At 46.9% G+C, this 18711-nt stretch overlaps 1 protein-coding gene across 1 annotated transcript in view; it reads left to right on the top strand.

Moving 5' to 3' along the window:
• Positions 1-18163, top strand: part of NAV2 (neuron navigator 2) — a 68774-nt gene extending 50611 nt beyond the window's left edge. The window contains exons 18-24 of the mRNA XM_008590338.1: positions 1886-2040; positions 2260-2331; positions 4110-4306; positions 5242-5360; positions 11550-11753; positions 14592-16439; positions 16557-18163. Of these exons, the coding sequence (XP_008588560.1) occupies positions 1886-2040; positions 2260-2331; positions 4110-4306; positions 5242-5360; positions 11550-11753; positions 14592-14717 (873 nt within the window). The 3' untranslated portion in view covers positions 14718-16439; positions 16557-18163. The remainder of the gene's footprint in view (positions 1-1885; positions 2041-2259; positions 2332-4109; positions 4307-5241; positions 5361-11549; positions 11754-14591; positions 16440-16556) is intronic.
• The last annotated feature ends 548 nt before the right edge of the window (positions 18164-18711 follow it).

Here is an 18711-nt window from a genome sequence, read left to right as displayed (position 1 = left end):
CTTCAGCGGGGTACTTTGTGGGGCACTATCCCCACTTTGCAGATGAGGAAACAGAGGCTTGGGGGAAGATTGGCCACATGCCTAAGACTGCTCAGATGGTACTAAGTGGTAGAACTGGAGCTCAAGCAGAAGCCTGGGACTCTAGAGCCCTGTAGTCAGTAGTCAGGTTCCATTCTGCTTCCCAGTGAGAGCAGGAAACCTGTTTAGATGGAGACCGACTTGGTCCCAGCTGGGGGTTGTGAAGTGTTTTCTCAGAACTGTTCATTCATGCATGAAGTGAGGGTTGATGGATAATACACACAGCTGGCCCTGTGGAAAGGGGCTGGAGAATCAAAGGTGAATTGGCAATGGCTTCTCCACCTTAAGATCACCTGGTGTGCTTGAAGATGCAGATTCCTAGACCTCACTCATAGATAATCTGTTTCAACAGGTTGTGTGGGGCTGGGAATCTGCACCATCTACCCATTCCTCAAGTGGTTTTGATATAGGGACAGGACAGGAGAGAAGTGCTCAGAGCCCCTGTACTGAGAGCCTTTGTGTGAGTTAGGAAAGGCCTCCCCGCAGGCATGCAGCCTTCACAGGGCACTCTCATACAGAGCACAGCTCATCAACATTGCAGGCCTGTTTAAGGGAGGGAAGGTTTCAAGTCTCGAGGAGCCAGGAGCCCTATCCTTGTGAGGTGCCTGGGGCCAATATCCCATGGGGAAGAGGTACTAAAAGAACTAGTAACTTTAAAAGTCAGGCTTTATTTATTGCTAGCAACCCACATTTTGACATAAAAGGGAGGCCCAGGGTGGGTGTGTTCTTGCAGGAGGTGAAGGAAATGCCACCCTCAAAGAGTAACCAGACAGGCATCCAGGCCAGGCTGGTGTGGTGAAGACACACTGGGCGTGCACCCGAGTCTCAGCCTATCCCCACTGCTCACTCCTATGTGGTCTCAGGCCACTCACCTGACTTTGTGCCTCAACTTCTCCATCTGTAAAATGGGGATACTCATAGTACCTCCCCACATCATAGGGTTACTGTGGGGCTACAGAAGCTCATGTGTGTAAAGCCTAAGCCTAGCCTGGGTCTAGACAATGCCAGCTGTCATTATGATGATGATAATATCAGACAGTTATTCTGGCTTCGCTGGCAGGTCCTTAACTTACTGTTTCAGCCTTTCCCTATTGCATTATTCTTCCTCTTCCTTTTCTGACATGTGCATCCCTTGCCCCAGGCACACAGGGCTGAGTTCTAGTCCCAGCTGAGCCAATGCTCCACCCTTTCATTCCTCAAGGTTAAATTCAAAGCCTGCCCTTTCAGTGGGACCTTCTTAGGTCCCTTGTGCATGTGGACTCATCTCCCCCAGTGCTGTGGATTATCTCCACATCACTAATCAGCATTACTTGTGTGCGTGTGTGCACGCGTGTGTGTGTCTGGGTCCTCTGCTGCAATAATTTATCGAGGACTTCTGTGTACACTGCTCTCAGGCAGGTGCAATGGAGGTACAGAAATGTATAAGGCACCTGCTGTCTGGAGCCTACTGGGAGGTTGGCATAATAGGAAATATCAACAAAAGTGACAACATTTCTAGAGAAGTGGTAGAGCAGGGATAAAAATCATGCCTGTGCAACTCCATGGTGCTGTGCTCTTGCCCTGGGCTCAACATTTTCAGTTATCTAGTGAACGCCAGAAGGCAGTCCCAGGCCTTACTCGCATCCTTGAGCACCAGACCAATGCCCTGCAACAGGCAGGTACTCAGAAGAAGTTCATAGCACAGTACCATGCAGGGCCTTTCCACCTACACTGGCCTGGATGAAGTGAAGGCCCTGAGTTAATGCATCTTCATCGGGGTGCATTCACCAACTCGTTCTCTCCCGCCATCCTGGCCTGCCCACAATAGGAACTGCGCCAGTACCTGTCCAACCTGGCCGATCAGTGCAACAGTGAGAACAACGCTGTGGACATGCCCCTGGTCATCATCCTGGACAATCTGCATCATGTCAGCTCTCTGGGCGAGATCTTCAACGGGCTGCTCAACTGCAAGTACCACAAATGGTAAAGGCGGGCTCCAGCCCTCCTAGCCCAGTGAGGGTGTGCCGCCATCTAATGGGAGCCGTGCACACATGCGGCCTGGGGCAGCGTGGTTCTGAAGCAGCACACAAGTCGGGTGGGGAAGACAGGAGCTGGCCTTACATCTGCCCGGACACACAGGCACCACAGGCCTCTAGCTTGGCTTTTACTCACGAGCTTTCTTTTCCTTTGCTTCCCCCACAGCCCTTACATCATTGGCACAATGAACCAGGCTACCTCTTCTACTCCCAACCTGCAGCTTCATCATAACTTCAGGTAAGGTACCACTTCTCTTGTTGAGTTTAATGATGAAATCAAAAAGAAGGAATGCAAGAAAGGGTGAGTAGAAAAGCCTCTTCTGAATATCTGTTATATGCTGGGCATTGTGTTAAGCATTTTTCTCAGCTTATTTAATTCTCACTTCCACTTCAGGTAGTTAAATTTATCATTCTCCACTTACAAGTGGGGAAACTGAGGCTTTGAGAATTAAATGACTTGTGTAAGGTCATACAGCCAGTCAGTGGCAGAGCTGAAACTTGAACCCAGGTCTCTCTGATACTTAGTCCTGGTATGGCAGGTCAGGGTGGCAGCTCTGGACCAGTTGTAGGCCACCCCTGTACATCACCAATGATGTGTCTGTCTGTCTGTCCCAAGTGAGCAGGAGCCCTGACAGCTCTTACTTATGAATGCCCCCACATAGCTGGGTCATGGGCCTTGAGTTCTAGCTGCTGTGAATCCCTGTGTGCCCCTCCCTGCTATGCCAGCACATACTGGGTGTCTCTCGTGGCCAGGGTGTGGGGAGGACAGTTCAGCTCTGTCATGCTAGGTTGTGTTGCTGCTCACCTTGGCATAGCTGCACACCCTCTGCCCTGACTCTCAGCTGACCCTGGATCTCCTGGGCTGGGGCTCCCTGGCTCGTTGTCACTGGCCGCTCTGCAGGCATCTCTGAGGGAGATCTATTACAAGTGGATCTGAATTGTAATTTTCAGAGACATGTCAGCTCTTCCAGGCCACTGAGAGAATGGCTCACCTCTGCATCCAGACTGTCCCAGTCCTGTCCATGCTTTCTCCCAAATGTCCCTCAAGCCCGTCTTCCTCCTCCTGCCCCCTGTCGCTACCACCTCATCTCCCAGTGTATTATTGCAATCATTTCCTAACTAGCGTGCCTGCCTGCAGCTTGGCCCCCTGCAGGCAGAGTGAGAGCATTCTAGAATGCAGACCTGACTATAGGGGCCTCACACTTCAGGTCCTTCAGTGGCTTCCCATTGCCTGCGGACTGAATTGGCAGGCCAAGTCCAAACTACACTGAACCTCTGCTAGTTTCCCCAAATATCCCACGCTGTTTCCCATGCCTTTGCAGATGCAGCATGCTGTCTACCTGCACCCCAGCGCCCACTTCTGCTTTCCATTTTTTTTATTTTAACAACACTTATTTGTACATATTTGTGGGGTACAGCATGTTGTTCAATACACACACATACTGCTTTTCCTTATGTTGCTCTTCCACCATCCGTCCAGTTCCAGCCCAGACTCTCCTCAGAGGAGCCTTCCCTGATTCCCCTAGGCCTCATCGTGTCTCATTTCTTTGTTTGCTTGTCTGCCTTGTCCACTAGACTGTGAGCTCCTGGGGACCAGGGACTGCATCTGTGTCATTATTATAGCTTCATAGCCCAGTACCGAGCCTGACACCAAACACGGGAGGCAATATATCTCTGTGGTTAGAGCTCATACTTCTGGAGTCAGCCTATCTTAGTTCTAACTTTAGATCTTCTATTAACTAGCTGTGTGATCCTGAACAAATTACATAATTCGCCTGCACCTCAGCATTTCTACCTGTAAAATGGGAATGGTGGTATTGTCTACGTCATAGGGTTGCCCTGAGGAATTGTGAATTAATCCACATATACAATGTTTAGAGCTGTGTTTGGTGCATGGTGAGTCCTATTTTAGAATTAGCATGTATACCTTCCATTTCTAAAATGGTTTGGTTCTTGAGGTCAGCCATCAATTTTATCACCTTCATCATCTTGAAGAGCATTTCTGACCTCCCCCAGGTGGGTGCTTTGTGCCAACCACACAGAGCCCGTGAAGGGTTTCCTTGGCCGGTACCTGAGGAGGAAGCTCATGGAAACGGAGATCAGTGGGCGGGTGCGGAATGTGGAGCTGGTAAAAATCATCGACTGGATCCCCAAGGTCTGGCATCACCTCAACCGCTTCTTGGAGGCTCACAGCTCCTCGGATGTCACCATCGGTAGGTGGGAGGCCAGGAGGGAGAGGAGGGGCTGGCCAGCAGGGAGGCGAAGCCTGTGCATTACTGGCTTCCTTAGATGGCTGTCCTCTGGGCCCTGGCCTGGACAGTGCTTTGTGAGCAGTCTGCTGGACACTGGGCTGTCCATGGAGATAGAGCAGGGGGGCAGAGGGACAAGGCCAGATCGAGATGGACCCCAGACCACCAGTGATTGTAGAGGAGAGATGTGTCCAGCCGGGCTGATGCAGAAACTGCCGGCTCAGTGCAGAGTCCCCACCCCGGAGCTCCCCCCCGCCCAGTTGAAACTACCCTTTGGACTGCTTTGCTTTAAAAATAAAGTTTTAGCAGTACTGCTGAAGGTTACAGATTTAGAACAGAGAGAAAATGACCACTGATCATCCCACCATCCTGACATCATAATTTATATTTGAGCTTATTTTTTCTGTCCTTGTTCATACATGTGTGTTTTATGTCCATAGTCTACATACAGTATGTTCTGTTTTCTTTCACTTTATACTGTCTCATAAGTATTCTATGTTGCTACTTAGTTTTTTAAATTATTTTTAAAGGCAGCAAAGTAATCAAATGCAGGCGTGCCCTCATTTGCTTAACCATTGCTGTTCTCTTGGACACGTAGTGTGTTTCCATTTTTAAAAATCATGATTAATAATACCACAGTGACATCTTCTCCATAAAGCCTTTCCTGTCTTTTGGATGATTTCCTCAAGGAGATCCCAGGGATGAGAATAGGGAGTCAGAGTGTCCTGCTCTGTGCCCCCCATCCAGCAGCTGGTATTTCTACCATCACAGCTGCCATGGCTCAGGAAACCCAGGGTCCTTCCTGTGAGGGATGCTCGGACCACAGCTTCTCCTGCTCACCATCCCCCCACCCCCCTGACCCCGGGTTAGCTCTGATGTATTTTCATTGCCGTCCCCAGGCCCCCGGCTCTTCCTGTCGTGCCCCATCGACGTGGATGGCTCGAGAGTGTGGTTCACCGACTTGTGGAACTACTCCATTATCCCCTATCTCCTGGAAGCTGTCAGAGAAGGACTCCAGGTGAGCAGCACACCACCTGCCGGCTTCCTCAAAGCTGAGGGGGACTGTCCTGGTGACCAGATGAGCTGTCTTATCTCCTCCTACAGGAATCTGACTGACATGAGCTGACAGTTTCTCACCTGTGAGGTCATCAGCCTAGCACAGTGTAAGAACATTTAGCTGCAAATCCTGGCTCTGCCACTTATTAGCTGAGTGACCCCAGGCAAGTTGGTTAGCCTCTCTGGCCTCAGTGCCCTCATCGATAGAAGGGGATATTACTAGTATTCTGCCACAGAGTTGTTGCAAGGAGTAAATGAAATTTTGGCCATAAGGTGCTCAGCATAGTAAGTGGGCAGGAAATGGAACCATACATGTGTAGCACTTTGCAAAGTATTCTCATAACTGCTATGTGATTCAAGCCCTGGATTAGTCCTGACACTCAGACAGAGATTATTTTTTTCTTTTTTTCTTTTTTTCTTTGAGGCTCAAAGAGAGTAAGTGACTTGCCCCAGATCATAAAAGTGAAACTCAAAGAATCCGGGATTTGAATCCTATGCCTTCTGGGTTGAGTTCCATATTCTTAGCCCTCGGACCCCATGGCACTCACTATCTGACATCAGGACCCCTCAAAGGTGATTTGGGGGCCCAGCAGCAGCTGGAAAGCACAGATTCTTCATTTCTCACTCAGCCCAGGGTTTAACCTAGAGGCTTACCATTAAACTGGAGCTTGGGACTGTTTTATTGTTGCTCTTGGAGGCAGCCTAGGAAGTCCTGTAGGCTTTAAGCACTCACACTGAGTAATTAGCAGGCATCACGCACAGCTGAATGATCCAGGAACCAGTTTTGCAGCCAGGTTTCCAGGGACTTCTTTGTTTCCTCAGTGCTGGGCAGTGGGAGGCTCAAGATGCTGTTGAAGGCTTGTGGAAGGTGCAGGAGCGGTATGTACCTGCATACATGTGTGTGACAGTACAACGTAATGGCTTCAGTCAGTGTCTGAGCTGCTTTCACCTGCTTTGTATCTGTAACAGCAGCAATGATGGTCTTCAGAGTCATTCAGGACAAAAAGAACTTGAAAAGGAAGATGTTATGCCTCTTGTGACTGGTATTTCATGATCTGGAGCTTGTATGCTGCAAATTCAAACTGCCGTGTTGAAATACAAATGTATTGTGAAGGCAGAAAGAAGCAAGAAATTAGGCAGTCTTTGGCTAACCCAAAATCATTAGTTGGCAGTGCTCTATTGATTGTTGCTTTCATAAGAGAAGGTATGAACAATTTCAGATGTTTGCAGTGCAGTCCCCCCAGATAGATAAAGTCACTAGCTTTCGTAAATTGACCATAATTTAGTTTCTAATCTGATGGGTTTGTTAGAACCACAAACTCAAACAACCACCAACCATCCCTATTTTCTTAGTCAAATGGAAGCATCTCCCATCTGCTGGATCCTTGCAGTCTGCGTCATTTCAGACGGCTCTCTATTCTCAATCAGTGGCTTCTAGGGACTGTGGTATGCCCAGCACCTCTCTGAAACCCAAACTGCTCAAGAGAAGCAGAGAGAATTAGGCAGAGGAGGTGTACCATTTGCTCCTGTGTCCGCCTCGCCTCTAAGTTTTCCCACTTGCTTCTTGTTTGCTCCAAATATATCTCCTGGTGAGGGAGGGGGAGTGACCTCAATCATTTGAAATAACTCGTGGGCTCTGCTGAATAAAGGCCTCCCATGCCCAAGGAGGCACTAACCAGGAGGGGAGCCTGTCTGTGCTCCAGGCTTGAGCTGCACATCAGCAAGCCCCTTGTCAGTCACCAGTGGTGCCAAGCCTGCTCCTTTGGAGCTAAACTTAAACAAAGGCTTTCTGGACATGGCTGTGAAGGTGGGGCCTCAATTCCCTTGCCCATCTTGGAGAGGTTGCCAATGGAATTTATCATAGAGGAGCATTGGGGCTCTTTCCCACCAAGAGCAAGCGAGGCTGCAGATTGGAGGGACTTGGGGATGGCTGTGGAACAGACCATCTGGCATCGGGAGCAGAGATGTGCTGCAGTCTCACGAGACTCACCAGTTCAGTGTGAAGCAGGAAAAGTCATCTCTTCTTTGTGCCATGAGGTCATCTGAAGGACAATCTTTCTAGAGTGTGGGAGGAGGAGAGGGAGGTGGCTGGAGGTAGCATTCCACCAAGTGGCTCCAGAGCCACCAAGCTCATCATCCTGAGGAGCCCATGAGACCTCACAGAATCTGCTAATTCTTGAGGAAATCTGCTGCATTCTTCATGGCTCTGGTTTTGAGGGAATGTTTTAATAAAAACATTAATTGAGGGCCTGCTACTGGCCAGGGACTGTATTAGGGGCCTGACACACATAAGCATGTTTAGTTCCTACAGCCCAATGACTATTAAATAGACAAGAAAACCAAGGCTCACAGAAGTTTCTTACCAAGTTCACTCAGCAGGGTTCGATAGAGTGAGCGTTAGAGCCGAGGGCTTACGACTCCTTGGCTACTGCCATGATTTTCAGGCTGTCCTGAGGACCCCCATAATTCCATCAAGACAAGAGAAGCCTCAGATGGTTCAGGGAACGAAGTATTGTGTTTTATGTAGTGTAGTTCTACATATGATTTCATTTGATGAAAGGATTCCTTTATTTAAAAAAATGAAATTCCCTGCTGTCCTTTGTGTGACTTTGAGTCCATGTTTACTATGTACTGGGCACTATACTAAGGGTCACTGGCTCCTCATCTAACCCAGGTGAGCAGATTTCAGAGCAATTAAGCCCTTGGCCAAGGTTATACACTGAGAAAAGGACAGGGGAGTCCCTAGAATGGATTCTGACAGGACTGCCCATGGATTGTGACCTCAGTGGAACATAAAGAGATCTATGTAACCAGGCTTTAAGGACGGCTTCCAGACAGCTCCTCCAACAGGCACGCCCAGGCCGGGAGGAAATGTGGTATTGCCCCCTAGTGGATATCAGTTGGCTTTGTAAGTTTAGGCTCTGGCATCTTTTCCTGGTAGGATTAGAGGGGAGTGTGTGTGTGTGTGTGTCTGCATCTGCATCTGCATGGAGATACTTCCTGAATGTGTGCTTTGATGCCTCTTTATGTGATATACATGTGCTCCCAGAGTCAGAAGGCACACAGTGGCCCAGGTTTAATTTCCCGTATCTTGGCTCCCTGTTATCCTGTCTCATTCTTCCTGACCCAGTGGGGACGCCAAGCTCCTTCCCTGCCTTGAGGAGAGTGAGTGTTCTGTCTGTCTGTCCATCCGACTGTCTCTGCTGCTGCCCTCAGGGCTCTGCAGTGGAGCCAAGGAGCTTTATGATACTTCCTTTGCTTGCCACGGTACTTACCCAGCCATTCATCACCTTGATTTGAACATGTCCAGAGGCAAGTGGGGAGACTTGTAAAAATATTTTCTGTTCTTGCAGATGATGTTAACATGTGCCCAATGTGCATTTGTCTTATGACTCAGTCCCTAGTCCTGTTCCCCTTTGGAGTTTGAAACACTTGCCAAAGCATCTTAAAATCTACAGGATAACTCAAAAGACCTCCATGCCCAGGGCAGGCCTGGTGCCTGTGGGGAATGGGAACAGTGGAGCGGTGAGCAGGGGGCCATTTGTCAGATTTCCCAACCTGCTCTGAGACCCTGGGCAAGTCTCACATCTCTAGGCCTCTGGATCCCCACCTGTAAATTGAAAAGTTTGGACTAGAAGAGTGTTTTTTCAGGCTGGTTTCTGTGAAGCCCAAAATATCCTCAAACCACTCCTGTTCTGGGGGCCAGGGATGAGGAGCAAGTGTTTGCAACATGCTGAGCCAAATGATCTCCGAGGACTTGATGAGCTCTGACATTTCCAGCCCCAGTGATTCGGCAGCCCTGAGCGTCCCCTCATCCAGACTGGAGGATGGAGACAGAATGTTATCTGTCTACCATGAGGGTTTGCTTCAGCCTCACATATGTGAATTTTGGCTTGGGAAAGACAGCCCTCGGACGGAGAAGCTTCTGAACACTACAGGAACATTCTAATCTGAAGCTACTCTCTTCTGCTCTAAATCTCCCCAGCTGCTTTTAGGGGCTCTCCTGCCCTGATGCGCATGTGTATGTACCCACCAATACATGCCCCCTCGCACGATCCCTTCCTGCTCAGACTGTGGAGTGCCAGACCAGATTCCCAGGCTTGAGACTCACCGCTTCCCGGGGTTAAGAAAGACTTTGAACAGGGTAGGCCACAGTGTTAGATGGGAGGGGTGCTGGCATCTGTGAAAGCGATGAGGTCATAGGAGGCTGTGTCCTGAGAGGAGAAAGAGGTGCACTAATGCAGAGAAATGGGCCCGGCTGAGATGGGGGCAAGGTGGGCGGCTTCCCGAATGGAAATCATATGCAAAGGGCCCAGGTGGCTCCAGGGATCATGAGAGAGGGGACACCACGGAGGGGACAGTGAGCCCCACCCAGGTTGCCCTGCCAATGGCTAGTGCACAGCCTGTGCTGCATCTCACTGCTTCAGATCTGGCTGAGTCTTGTGGTTCGAAATGGAGTCGGTCAGGAGGGGTGGAGAAGGAAAGGCCCAGACAAGGAAGCTGGTGTCCTAGGTTTGAATCCAGCTCAGCTCCCTATCCTTTCACAACTGGCTGTCCTCTCCAGGCCCCAATTTCCCCGTCTGGTAACTAAAGGGTGGGGCTAGGTGGCCCCGTCTCCTTCCAGCTGATGTGGCCTATGACTCAGAAAAGAGAAGGTCTTGTTAATTCAGAGCTCAGCTCTGTTCTACTGTAGCACCGCTGTCTTTCCCCTATCATCTAGAAGATTACCAGGAGGGCAGAGGGAACAGACAAGCTGTGGCCCAGAAGTTATTTCACCCTGGAGCCCCACTGCAGCCACGTGGTTCAGGAGTCTTTAGACACTGTACTTCCTAGAGGGGCTGCCTTTAGATGGCACTGCCCTGGGTGAGCACAACCTATTCCATCTGCTCGATATCACTGGTCTATGGAATTGGACAGACTTGGTTTCCAATTCTGGCTCCTCTCCTTCCTGGACCTGTCTCCTCATTTGTAAACACGATGGTAATACTTCCTTTTGGAGTCACACAGTCGTTTAACAAGATGTTTATAAAGTGCTTCTTATGGTACCTGGCGCATAGTAAGCTGTAAGATGTGGTAGTGGTGGTAAAGAGAAAAGGCATAAAGACTACAGCTAGCTACGTGATATACAGAGCCTCACCTCGGGAAGTGGCCCAGCCTAGGTTTTTGTTCTTTAAAGAATGTATATGTTTCTTGAAATTGCCGGTAATAGTCACTAAAATCATTTTGTCATTATATACTAAGACATAAGGAGCTTAGAGGCATGGTGTTGGTCTTATTCTAAATTAAGTGATAATACAGTTTTAAGAGAAAGTTAGTTATTATGGACAATTTTGAGAAATATTTGATGGGGGAAAAGCACTCATAATTCCGTTACCCAATACACCTCTGTTAGCAATTAGCTGTTTTGAAAGTGGTGCTTCCATAGAGGGGCTCTGAGAGTCAGACCCACCTCAAGAAATAGAGTTTTCTAGAACTAGGGTGGTTTGTGACCTCTGCCTTCAGTGCTGATGCCCAGCAGCCAGTACTCTTAAGAGGTATTAGGATGGGTGCGCTGAATGGGGTACTAGAGCTCGCTCATGGAAGCTGGTAGCACCTCTTTCCAACTCCACATTCAGTAACATCATGGGTAGTATGAAATCAACCATGGTGGGAGTATTAATACCTTAGAAATTGGCAAATGTTTCAAATCAGGTTTTTGAGTTTTTTTCCCCAGAGCCAGTTTTTCAAATTGGATCACCACGTCTTAGACTTTGGGGTTACACAGTGAGTCAGTGGCAGAGCTAGGATATGAACCCAGGTCAACCTGACTCCAAAGCCCATGCTCTAAGTTATGAGTTGAGCTGTTTGCATCTTGGATGACTTCCTTAGGATAGAACTCTGGAAGTGTTATTACTTCATTAGGGGAGACATAATGCTGCGTTTTAGGAGTTTTCCAGAAAGCTGCAAAATCAGGGCTGCAAAAGAGGTCTTGGCCCACTTCCGCTGTTTGCATCTTGGATGACTTCCTTAGGATAGAACTCTGGAAGTGTTATTACTTCATTAGGGGAGACATAATACTGCATTTTAGGAGTTTTCCAGAAAGCTGCAAAATCAGGGCTGCAAAAGAGGTCTTGGCCCACTTCCCAACTGTTCCTTCTTTGCCTGTTTTTAGCTCTATGGAAGGCGCGCCCCCTGGGAGGATCCTGCCAAGTGGGTGATGGACACGTATCCATGGGCAGCCAGCCCACAGCAGCACGAGTGGCCTCCATTGCTGCAGCTACGGCCTGAAGATGTTGGCTTTGATGGCTACTCCATGCCTCGGGAGGGGTCAACAAGCAAGCAGGTGCCCCCCAGTGATGCTGAAGGAGACCCACTGGTGAGTTCTCAGTTCCCAAAGCAGCATTCATTGAACACTTAGTGTATATTGGGCATTGATGTAAGGCACTCTGGAAATATGAAGGTGTCTAATCACGGCCTTGCTTTGGAAGGCCGGAGCCACCCCAAGATTAGGGGCATTTTTGCCAATATGTTCTTCCAAGATTTTAGTTTTTCACTAAAGCCTTTAACCCCTCTGGAACTTTTTCTAGTATAAGAGAAATGGTTATGAATTTGATTTCCCCCCTAAATGTCCCTGTACTTATGTCTCTACACTACTTTTTGCCCCTGATTTGAGATGCCACCTTTATCGTGTACTATCCTGTTGCCTTGATCTCTCTCACAAATAACTAAGCAGAGGAAGAGAGTGCTAAAGATGAGAAGCCCAAGCCAAATGATCAGGAGCACAGGCAGGGAGAGGTTTGAGGGCAGGAGGGATTCATGGAGGGCAAGGGTTCCCATGTCCAGCGAGATGAATGAAGTCTTTAATGCTGCTTCAGCTTTTTATTTACTCTGCCATTGCTAAAGCAATAAAAGCCCTTTAAGAAGAAGCACCTGGGCCAGTGACAACTGCACTTCTAATCAGTTGTACAAGAGCACTTCAGAAAGTTCTAGAAAGATTTGTATTATCTTTCAATTGTTTTTCCATGAACTTTTTGCGGTACCCTCATATAGTGCCCTCTACCAATATAAGACCCATACATAGTCATGCTGCTAAATTAAACCTAACAGATCAAATGTGCTGTGAAATGAGGAAGTAAATATACCAAAATCTCCCATAGTTAAATAACTATTATCATGCCTTAAATTTAGCCCCCAGCTTCTTTTGCAGCTATGGTGAAAAGAAAAACACAATTGAGAATATTATTTGCATTACCTAATGAAAGAAAATATTCATAAGAGGTGTAGCAGGATTAAAAGACAACTGATATCCTAGGGATGAGTTGATTTGCTAGATAAAAAAATAAATAAAAATAGGCGATTTGGGTTGTCTACCATCCCGCTGATTGGTGGGAGGTAGCTGTGGTCCTTTTGAGGATTTTACTGGGAACTTTATTTTTAAAGGATTTAATTACTTTTGTTTATGTGTGTAAGCTTGTTTGCAGTATTTACGACAATGGTCTTACAGAGGAAATAAACATCCTTTAAACAGCCATTTTTAATGTTACCATTGCTGAAAGCCAAAGTCATGGGGCTGTTTTTTTGTGGGGGCAAGTTCATGAGGTCTTAACTTACATAAAAATAGAATTTAGGCTATGTAGAGGAAAGAATGGCTAGCCCATCCCCAGACAGTATTTTCATAGGCAGTAATACTTGTATCGCTGGTTGAACACAGAAAGCTCTTAGATAGGACCTGGGTTCTTGGAACAGTTACACAGAATTTCAGCCTTAGGCCCCCAGAAATGAGCTGTGCCGATCCAGCCACCCCTGTCTACCAAGTTAGATATTTGGTATTTCTCCCAGTCTTGTTCTCTCTGTCCAGGGCAACGAGTCTGTATTATAATAGCTTCCTTATTTACTAACATCTCTGCTTCATGAGACTGAGACCTTCATGAGAACGGACTTCCTTGTTTTCGTTCCAGAACCATATACTATGGAAACACCAGAATGTTTGATGAGTGAATAAATAATCTCACTGCCAAGGATTGTCCATTGTACTTCAATTTCATCTGTTCCCTGGATATGGCTGTGCAGATGGGCACCAGGTCATGGTGCTTCTGTGGCCTGGCTCATCCAGGGAGACTCTGCAAAGCACCTTGAAGGGCAGCTGGCCAGGAAGCAGCTGGATTTCAGGCTCAGCTGCACCACATCTCAGCCTTAGCTCAAAGAGGCCCTGTCTTCCTAACTTACTTGCTATATAAAATATAAAATACACAAACACAATTTATAGTTATAAATAAAATAAAAGCAGCTTATAGTTTCCCCTTTCCACTCCCAAACAAATGACCAATAGAATATAAACCAGGAATTTACATGAATCCTTGAATCTTAAAGAACACTGTCTCTAAACTCTTTAGGTTAGATGATGACAACAGATCACATTTATTAAGCACTTAACTGTGTGTCAGACCAGCCTCTCTTCTGAGGATTTCATGTCATTTTATTCCCTACTTCACCACTGTAAGATAGGAGATGCTCTTCTCCCCATTCTGCCGATGAGGAACTGGTGGCTCAGGTGCTTTAGGTTATTTATCCAAAGATTCCCAAATCGTAATCCAGGCCTCTCTGCACTCTGAGGCTCTGCTCTACTGGTGATCTCTCTCCCCTCCAAAGCTTTGACAGGGGTTGGAGCACCGTCAGCTGCAGGCTGACCTCTGGCCAGAGCCAGGAGTACAGGTGGACTTGATGCCCATCAAAGGGGACTCCATGTGCTGCAGACATCAGCAAAGCCAATGCCCATGTTCCAGGAGCAGGGGCATTTGACCAGCATCTTTACCCAGGCCTAGAGCTATGCCTGGGTAAGGTGTGCCCCTCCCAAATAAAAAATAAATATGATATTTATAGGGGAATTTCTATTTTGTTTTCACTGCTCTATACATATTAACTCAATCCACACCATAACATTATAGGACAATTACTATTATTAGTCATATTTGATCAATCAAGAAACAAACACAAAGAAGTTAAGTAACTTATCTAAGGTCATGCAGCTAATAAGTGGCAGAGCTGGGATTTGACCCCTGGAAGCGTGGCCCAGAGACCATGCCCTTGTCCACTGCCTCCGTTGTGGGCTACAATCCCAGGTTGGGTCTAAAGGAGGTGGCATGAGCTTCTAAGAGGCCAGGATGGGCGGCTGACTACCCTGAAAGCTTCTCATGCTTCTCCGTTCTTTCTCCAGATGAACATGCTGATGAGGCTGCAGGAAGCAGCCAACTACTCCAGCCCCCAGAGCTATGACAGCGACTCCAACAGCAACAGCCACCACGATGATATACTAGACTCATCCTTGGAATCTACTCTGTGACAGCCTGGCCATGAAGCCAGTCCACCTTCTCTCCTACCCCCATTCCACCTGCATCCACCACATGATCCTGAAGATGACTTCCTGAGCCAGCCCCCAGCTGCAGCTTTAGTGTTGCAGGAACACCAAGACCCCTCATCCTTCCACCTCGACCTGGGTGCAGGCACCCTGGGCCAGCCACCTGGGGACCGCTTCCTTCCACAGTGAGAACCGCACTACTTCTGTTTTACCTTAATTATTGTTTTGCCTTGTTGCTGTGACCTCCCTAAGACACTGAAGATACTTCTCGGGAAAGGATCATCACCGTTGAAATGAAAAGAGAAAAAATAAAGAGAACCCATGCAAAGCTCTAAAACTAAACAGCATCCTGCCATAAGCTGCCAAAAGACAGAAAAGACTAGAGCAGAGTTGGAAACATAGGCAGCGTGGCTTGCCCTCAGCACGGACCCTCCAGACTGGGTCTCACCGCCAGGCCCCCACAGCCAACCTGCCCCTTACCCAGCCGGCCACACACAGAACGGTGCTAACTGGGGCACTTGCTTTGGTCACCTTCAACACGCTACAGAGCTACGACACAGGGAAACCTTCGCAGAAAATAAATGGTGCGTCTTTCTTTTTTTTTTTTTTTTTAATGGTGCTCTCCTTACCCAAGAGGTATTTTGCCTGTTCCCATTCATCCACCCCTTTGAGGTTCATCAGCCTCTGATGAATTCATGAGAGCGAGTGGAGCGAGCATGAGAGTGAGCAGGTGTGGCGAGCGGTGCGGAACAGCACATGTCTGTTTCCTTACATGTAAATGAATCGGGTTTTTTTTTCAGCAAACACTGTGTAGAGTGAGAATTATTCTACTTTGGAGAACTGATACCCCTTTAAAATGAGGTTGAGTTTCTCCCTTTCTGTCTTGGTTTTGAAGATTTTTCTCCTTCCCTCCTTGGTCAGAGTCAATCCTTTGGTGAAAGTGAGAACCACAGGAGTTGAGTCGTGCTCAGTTTTGATTTTTCTTTGTCCATCCTCACAGTTCTATGCGTTCACCTCCTCCTGCTGGGGCCAGGGGTGTCCTTTCCAGTGGGTGAGGACCCGGTCCTCAGTGCATGGGAGAGCCATGGACCTTGCCTTTCCTTCTCATCCTTGAGGGTTTAGCACGCACATCGACCCCTCAAGCGTCCCAGCCCCAACTTCAGGTGGGGTGAGGTCACCTTGCAAAAGACTTGCACTTTCCTCAGAACCAACGTGACGCAGCTCAACAAGGAGGGGGCAGTCGCCCCCGCCCAGAAGCCCTGGCCCGGTCTTCATCCTGACGAGCCTGGCCTGACTTCTTCGGTGCTGACCTTCCCAAAGTGATGCCTTACTGGTTTTGTATTCTCTGTGTTCGTTTACCTGAGTGGCCTGCCTGCCTGCCTCGGGTTTGTAGTTTTGTTTTCCCCATCAAAGCAAACAGGGCTAAAAAGTCATCTATTCATTAGAAGATTCACGTTGCTGTGACTTTTCTCATCCAAAAGACTCATTTGTGTGGATATGTGACCATGGGATAAAGAAAAAGGAAAAAAAAATCCATGTCTTAGGTTTTTATCAGTCTCCAGCTAACAACCTGACTGGACAGTGATCTGTCTTATGCAGGAAAAGGCAAAGTTTCCTCCAAGTCTACATGACATTGCTGGTACATGCCCTAGTAGAAATCCAGTCAGCTATGTTTTCAACATACTGGTATTTTCTTTACAGAGTGTGGTAAATCTTCAAGTTGTTTATTTCTGTTTTATAAAGAGACTCTCTATCGGACCCCAGTGAGGGTGTCTTTGTTAATGATCAGGGTTTTTATTCCATCTTTAGTCTTTACAGAGTGTGGTAAATCTTCAAGTTGTTTATTTCTGTTTTATAAAGAGAATCTCTATCGGACCCCAGTGAGGGTGTCTTTGTTAATGATCAGGGTTTTTATTCCATCTTTAGCATTTCTATTTCCGAAGGTTTATCTCTTGGCATTTTTTCCTTATTTTCTTACTATAAGAGCTTGACCTAAAACTGCTCATTTCACATGGAATTGACACCATTTTCTTCTTTTGTGAAAAGAAAAGGGGAATGTGCCCCACTAACTGGTGAATAGAAAACCTTTCAACACTGTCCCTGCTTTTTAATCTCAGTAAACTCAGACTCTGTCCACTTAGCTTTCCTTAGTCGTCTGGGTGTGAGTGTGTCTTACTCTATTGTTTTTATTAAAACTTTTAAACCATATATTTAGCCTGTGACCAGGTGGGCCAAACCCTGAGCCTTCTGGTAAACCTGAAGGGTGGCCCTTCTCAGACAGTTTATCTCCCAGCAATGACCTTACACTCTCATACTGTGAATTTGGGAGAAGGTAAATTTGACTTCTCCTCGTGGGCAGTTTTCCCAGTCACCTTGTGAGTAGACACCTGCTGCCAATATTGTTTGAAACTTTTTTTTTTTAAAACGACACCCTCCCGTCTCTCTCTCTTCTCGCCTCTCCCACAGACTTCCCTCCCACACTGGGCCCAGGCTCAGAACTGAGACCTCTGTTCCTGGTGCTGCCTGATGGGTGAACAGTGACTTGAAATAGCGTAGCCCTTGTGGGATTCACAACTCAGTGTCCTTCCTAAAATTTCGGGAAGCAGGGTTGTCTAATATGCACGTTTCTCATTTTGATCATATTTTTACTTTAGTGTCACTCACCTTTGACAAAGTGACTTTGTACTCATTTAGGGCTCTGTCTAAAATGCTTCCATTTTGCCTTTTTCTACAGTTAGGCTAATTTTGAAATGTATGAAATTCTATGCAACATTTATGTTGAGTTACCAATGGAAGCCAAAAGTTTTCTTCCCAAACCGCCAAGAATTCTACAGGCCATAAATGAGATGGGAATACCTTTTAATTTAAGGTTGGGAAAGGGGTGGGGGCGGGACAAGGAACAAGACTTGCCTAGACCTTTGTTGTATCTAAGGGACATTTTTAATTTTATTGTTTGATGCTTAAACTTCAAAATTCAAACTTTGAATCCAATGTATTCAAATTGGATAGTAGCGAATCTACTTCAAAAGGAAAAATAATCCAACTTTGTGGATATTAAATGGGAGGTTTGCTGTTTTGATCTAGTTGTTTCCAGTGGAGCGGTTTATGAAATATGTTCTATAAGATGTACATTTTCTCATTGTAACATAGAAATTGTAAATAATTGATCAAAGTGCTGCATTTTGATGAATTTTTTCTAGCCATTTTTAAAGAGAAAACTAGGAATTGAGTATTTTGTGTACGGTATGTTTCCATCTTCCCCCTGCTTCCTCCTTTCCTCCCGCCCTATTTAATTTTCATTTGTCATGAGGTTTTTGGATTTGCCAATGATCGGCTGGAGATCATGCCCCACATCATAGAGAATAAAGCTGATGATTGTACCAGTCTTAAATTATTCATGATTCAATAAAATTGATGCTTATTTATTCAGATTAGTGGTTTGGCTCGTCTGTGCTGGAGCAAGTTCCCACTGGAGTTCAATTTCATGCCAAGAGGAAGTCACTGTTATCTGGATGCAGCAAACACTGGGAAAACCCAAATCATTTGCAAACCCATCCTTGCCAGTATGTCATCAACATCCCACCCTTTCTCAGTTTCTCATCTAAGTTACTGCTACCCACATGAGCCTTGTTAGAAATGCAGAATTTCAGGTCCTGTCAAACTTTATGAATCACTGGGGATCTTGTGGAGATGCAGATGCTGATTGAGTGGGTCCGGAGTGGCACTCGAGATTATCAATTTCTAACAAGTTCCTAGGCTATCCCAGTGTTCTAGTCCCTGGACCGCACTTAGAGTAGCAAAGCAACATCAGTGTCCAGCCGGCCCCCCAGTCAACCCCTTAGCATGAGAAAGGTTTTTTCAATGTATTGAGCCCAGTGCTTTCCCAAATACTCCAGTATAATCTGCAAAATGACCCTGAGGATGTATTCTTACCATTTTACAAGTGGGAAAGGCTCAGAGAAAACTTGCCAAGGATCCT

The sequence above is a fragment of the Galeopterus variegatus genome, unplaced genomic scaffold, assembly GCF_000696425.1.
Source record: "Galeopterus variegatus unplaced genomic scaffold, G_variegatus-3.0.2 Scaffold6007, whole genome shotgun sequence".
In the NCBI taxonomy this organism is placed as follows: domain Eukaryota; kingdom Metazoa; phylum Chordata; class Mammalia; order Dermoptera; family Cynocephalidae; genus Galeopterus; species Galeopterus variegatus.
This window is presented reverse-complemented; position numbering and strand designations above follow the sequence as displayed.